Source organism: Lactuca virosa, chromosome 6, assembly GCF_052849685.1.
Source record: "Lactuca virosa cultivar CGN04683 chromosome 6, Lactuca_virosa_CGN04683_v6, whole genome shotgun sequence".
In the NCBI taxonomy this organism is placed as follows: Eukaryota; Viridiplantae; Streptophyta; class Magnoliopsida; order Asterales; family Asteraceae; genus Lactuca; species Lactuca virosa.
Window position 1 is genome coordinate 270,611,902 of NC_136431.1, and position 4,046 is coordinate 270,615,947.

Sequence of the window (4,046 nt, forward strand, 5' to 3'; positions counted from 1 at the left end):
ATAAATCCGAAAACTACAAACTCGCAATCCAATTCGTCGACTTCTTTCACAACTCGTCGAGTTCCTCTGTAACATCCCGAAACCAGGTATATCTCAATAGCCATTGCTTTATTGTAGTTGTCAACTCGTCTTCGCAATACGATTTCGGGATTCGACTGTAGCGGTTTCACTAATAAGGACGCCGCCCCCCCTAAATCCCAAAAAGCATTGGCGTGTGCCCTTTTTAGCAAAATCGTCAAAGATGTGGAAGTCGACTTCGACATGACTGTTAGAGAAAAAGCAGTTTTTGAGTGTCTGCGGGCACCTCATGCTCAGGATTTTCTGCTAACTATCCCTATTGATGGCATTGGTCAGTATATGTCACATGTGGGGTACCGAACTATCCTTCGTTATCGCCTCATGATTCCTTTATTTCCAATTGACGAGATATGCCCAGTTTTCCGCAAGGCATGCTTGGATACCTTTGGGGAACATGCGGTTCATTGTAGAGAGCTCTCTGGTTTCAAGTACAGACATGATGCCGTTAGGGATGTTCTCTTTGGTGCTTGTCAACGTGCTGGTATTTCTACGAAAAAAGAAGCGCCAGTGAACTTTTTGACGGACCCGCAGGATGGAAGGTCCACACTTTGATCGGCTGACATTTTTGTCTTTGGATGGGTAGGAGGGAAGCACGTGTGTGTGGATCTTACTGGGGTCTCTCCTCTCTTTGGTTTGAGGAGTGGGGGTTTCACAGCAGGGCATGCCGCTTTGAAATCCGTTACGTGCAAAGTGGCAAAGCACGAGAATTCATGTATAGAAAATCAACATGTGTTTGTACCTTTTGCATTTGATACATTTGGTTTTCTCGCACCAGAGGCGGTGGAGCTCCTTAACAGAGTTCAACGGGTCATGCATTCTAATGTCATATCTCCTAGATCCACAGATGTTGTTCTCAAAAAAATTAGTTTTTCCATCCAGAAAGGGCTTGCGGCGCAGCTTGTTGCCCATTTGCCTTCCATCGATATGTATTGAAATTTATTAGTAGAATTATTCAAATTTAAGTAATAAAAAAAGACAAAGAAAATTATAGTTTGGCCCTTAGTTGAGAAAAGGTGGTAGTTGAGTATGCAGGGCGTACGCATGTGTACGCTCAGCGTACTCATGTGCGTGATTTGGACGCGAAATCCACCTAGTACGCTGGGTGTACCAGAGGGTAAGCTGGGCGTACTAGGCTCAGAGGGAAAACCCTAATTGTGAGGTGTGTCCCTATTTAAGGAACATGATGGTGTCATTTTTTGCCACCATTTCCAGTACTCAACTCCCCTCAAAACCCTAATTGTCGTTGTCTTAGCTTGAGTGGCCATTTGAAGCTTTTGAGTGTTCTTTGTGGGATTCTTAGACTGAAGAAGGAGCTTTGAAGAGAATAGAGTTGGAGTCCAAGATTTGGATCTGAGTTTTCCTGTAGTTGGTGCATCATTTGGAGGTATCAAGCTCAAAGCTTTCTCATTGTTTTGATTTGTGCATATTGTGGTTCATTTTAGGGTTTATGTCCCAAAGCTTGAAGCTTTATGAGTTTGCTGAACTCCATAGCCTAATACCTGTCCTTTTAAGTGTCTCTAGTGGAGTGGACTCATAAAAATAGGATCTTGGACGTTAAGATCTCTCCATGCATGGTATATGAGAACTTTTGTGAGTAAGGAGTGAGAGTTTATGGGTTTTAGACTTTCTCAGACATGCAAAGGCTTAAAGTCACAAGCTTTATGGAGTATTAGCCTTTAGTGAGTCCAGATCTGAGAGTATAGCTATGGTCTTAACGGATTAAGACCAAGAGAGTGGGAAAAGTGAGTTTGGGACGTACGCTGAGCGTACTCCCAGATACGTGCAGCGTAGCGTTGAAGTTTCCCGATGCATACATGGTGAAGTAGTACACCCGGCGTAAAGGGCTGTACGCCCAGCGTATGCGCTTGCTGTTGACTTTTGTTGACTTTTAGGGTTTGGTTAAACTGTGGACTTTAGAGGCCATGGAAGGGTAAAATGGTCTTTTATCCTTCTGAGAATTAGTAGTGGGTTTAGCCAAACATCTTGAGGGTCGTTTATTAATTAGATTCATTTACGATATATGTTAGGCGGAGGCTAGACCGGTGGTTCGAGTACGAGACATACTTGCTTTACTTACGAGGTGAGTCTTCTCACTATACTTACCTGAGTGGTAATACTAAGTGACCAGAGGGTCTTATTGAGTCATCGACCGGAGGGTCCTTTGTGCTTATACTGAGTTATGTGATATTATGCATTTTGTGTTTGTGATATATGTTATATTATTCTGTGCTTTACTCAGTTAGGACCGAAGGGTCCAAACCGAGTTGTGAGACCGGAGGTTCTTCACTGAGATACAAGACTGGAGGGTCCAACCCGAGCTGTGAGACCGGAGGGTCTTCACTGAGACACATGACCAGAGGGTCCACATCGAACTATGAGACCGGAGGGTCCTCACTAAGACGCATGGCCGGAGGTCCATGCCGAGTTATATCCATGAGAGGCTTATTATTTGTGTATGTGGTATTTTGGGGAACTCACTAAGCTTCGTGCTTACCGTGTTGTGTGATATGTGTTTCAGGTACTTCTCGGGATCGCGGGAAGGCGCCGGCTTGATTGTACACACTTGTTCGAGATTATGTTTGAGGATTATGGGATATTATCAGTTGTTTTGTTGATTTGTGTTTTTGACAATTGATACATTGTGGTTTTTGAGAAAATGTGATATTGAGTTTTTATGTGATTTAAAAATGAAAATTTTGTTTGAAAATTTACAGCGTTACATCCTCCTATCCATGGTATCGGGACTTTCTCATTCTACTCGTCGAGTCATCCTTGAACTCGTCGAGTTTTCCTTTTACAGAATCGGGACATTTCAACCCAACTCGTCGAGTTCCTCTATGGACTCGACGAGTTCTTCAGTCTGTTGAGCCATCTTAATAGATTAAGCTCCTATCCTTCAGATCTGGACTCCACACTTCTTCTATACATTGAAAATTTCCTTTTAAGGGTAAAGTTTCCAACTTTACCCGTTAATAGCTTCATTTAATGGGTTTAGCTCAAACCCTAACTCTTCAAGATCTAGATCTTGATCCAAAAGCCATATATACTTCGAACTAAGGCATACAAACTGAGATCTAGACCCTAGACATCATTTGAACCCGTAAAGTTTCTGCCTTTAACTCCATGCATGGCCTTTTGAGGCTTAAAAGGCCAAAATGACATCTTAGAGCTTGCATGGGGCTCCAATGGCCATAAAGTTTGCACCTTTATGCCATAACAGCCCTTCAAGGTCCTAGATCTGGGAGAATACCCACTTGGGTCGTCCATTTCCCAAAAGCTAACATTCTTGGACCAAAAATCCCATAAAAGTGAAATGAAGAGATCTAAGAGATCATTAAGCAAGTTTGATACTTGCTTACCCGAAAATGTTGCAAATGGAGTGAAGTTTCTGGATCTACTCTCTTCTTCTTGAGTCCTCTAGCTTTCTCTTCTTCCGCAAGCTTCAAAAGCACAAGTTTTCTCTCAAAAAGGTCTCACGAGCTCACACAAAGCTCTAGGGTTTCATGGCTAGGGTTTTGAGACTTGGAGGATGTAAATGAGGCCATCCTTTAGGGATTAATGTGTTTAAATAGGGTGCAAAACCCTGAAATTAGGGTTTCACTCTAGCAGTCCTACTCGTCGAGTTGGGGCTTCCAACTCGTCGAGTAGACTTCAAAACCCGCGTCCAAATCCATTTCCTACTCGACGAGTTTGGGGCCTCCAACTCATCGAGTTCCTGCCTAAAAATGAATAAAATTATAATTTAAAAACATACCAGGAACCCGGTGTTACATGATCTCTACATGCTCACGTCGTGAGCCTTAAATGAGCATGGTCAACAAGTCAACGATCACTCACCCGAACCACTCCAACTTCAAACGGCCATAACTTCTTCGTTTCAACTCCGATTTCGACGTTCTTTATATCCACGGAAAGGTCTCTAAGAGCTCTACCTTTCTATCAACTCCCCCTTGCCATAAAACTTTCCG

The 4,046-nt window shown here is 43.0% G+C and overlaps 1 protein-coding gene across 1 annotated transcript; it reads left to right on the forward strand.

The window, feature by feature from the left end:
- Window positions 1-261: 261 nt before the first annotated feature.
- LOC145122531 (uncharacterized) lies at window positions 262-630 on the forward strand. Its single transcript, XM_079058121.1, has one exon. The coding sequence runs from the start codon at window positions 262-264 to the stop codon at window positions 628-630; it is 369 nt and encodes a 122-aa protein (XP_078914247.1).
- Window positions 631-4,046: the final 3,416 nt, after the last annotated feature.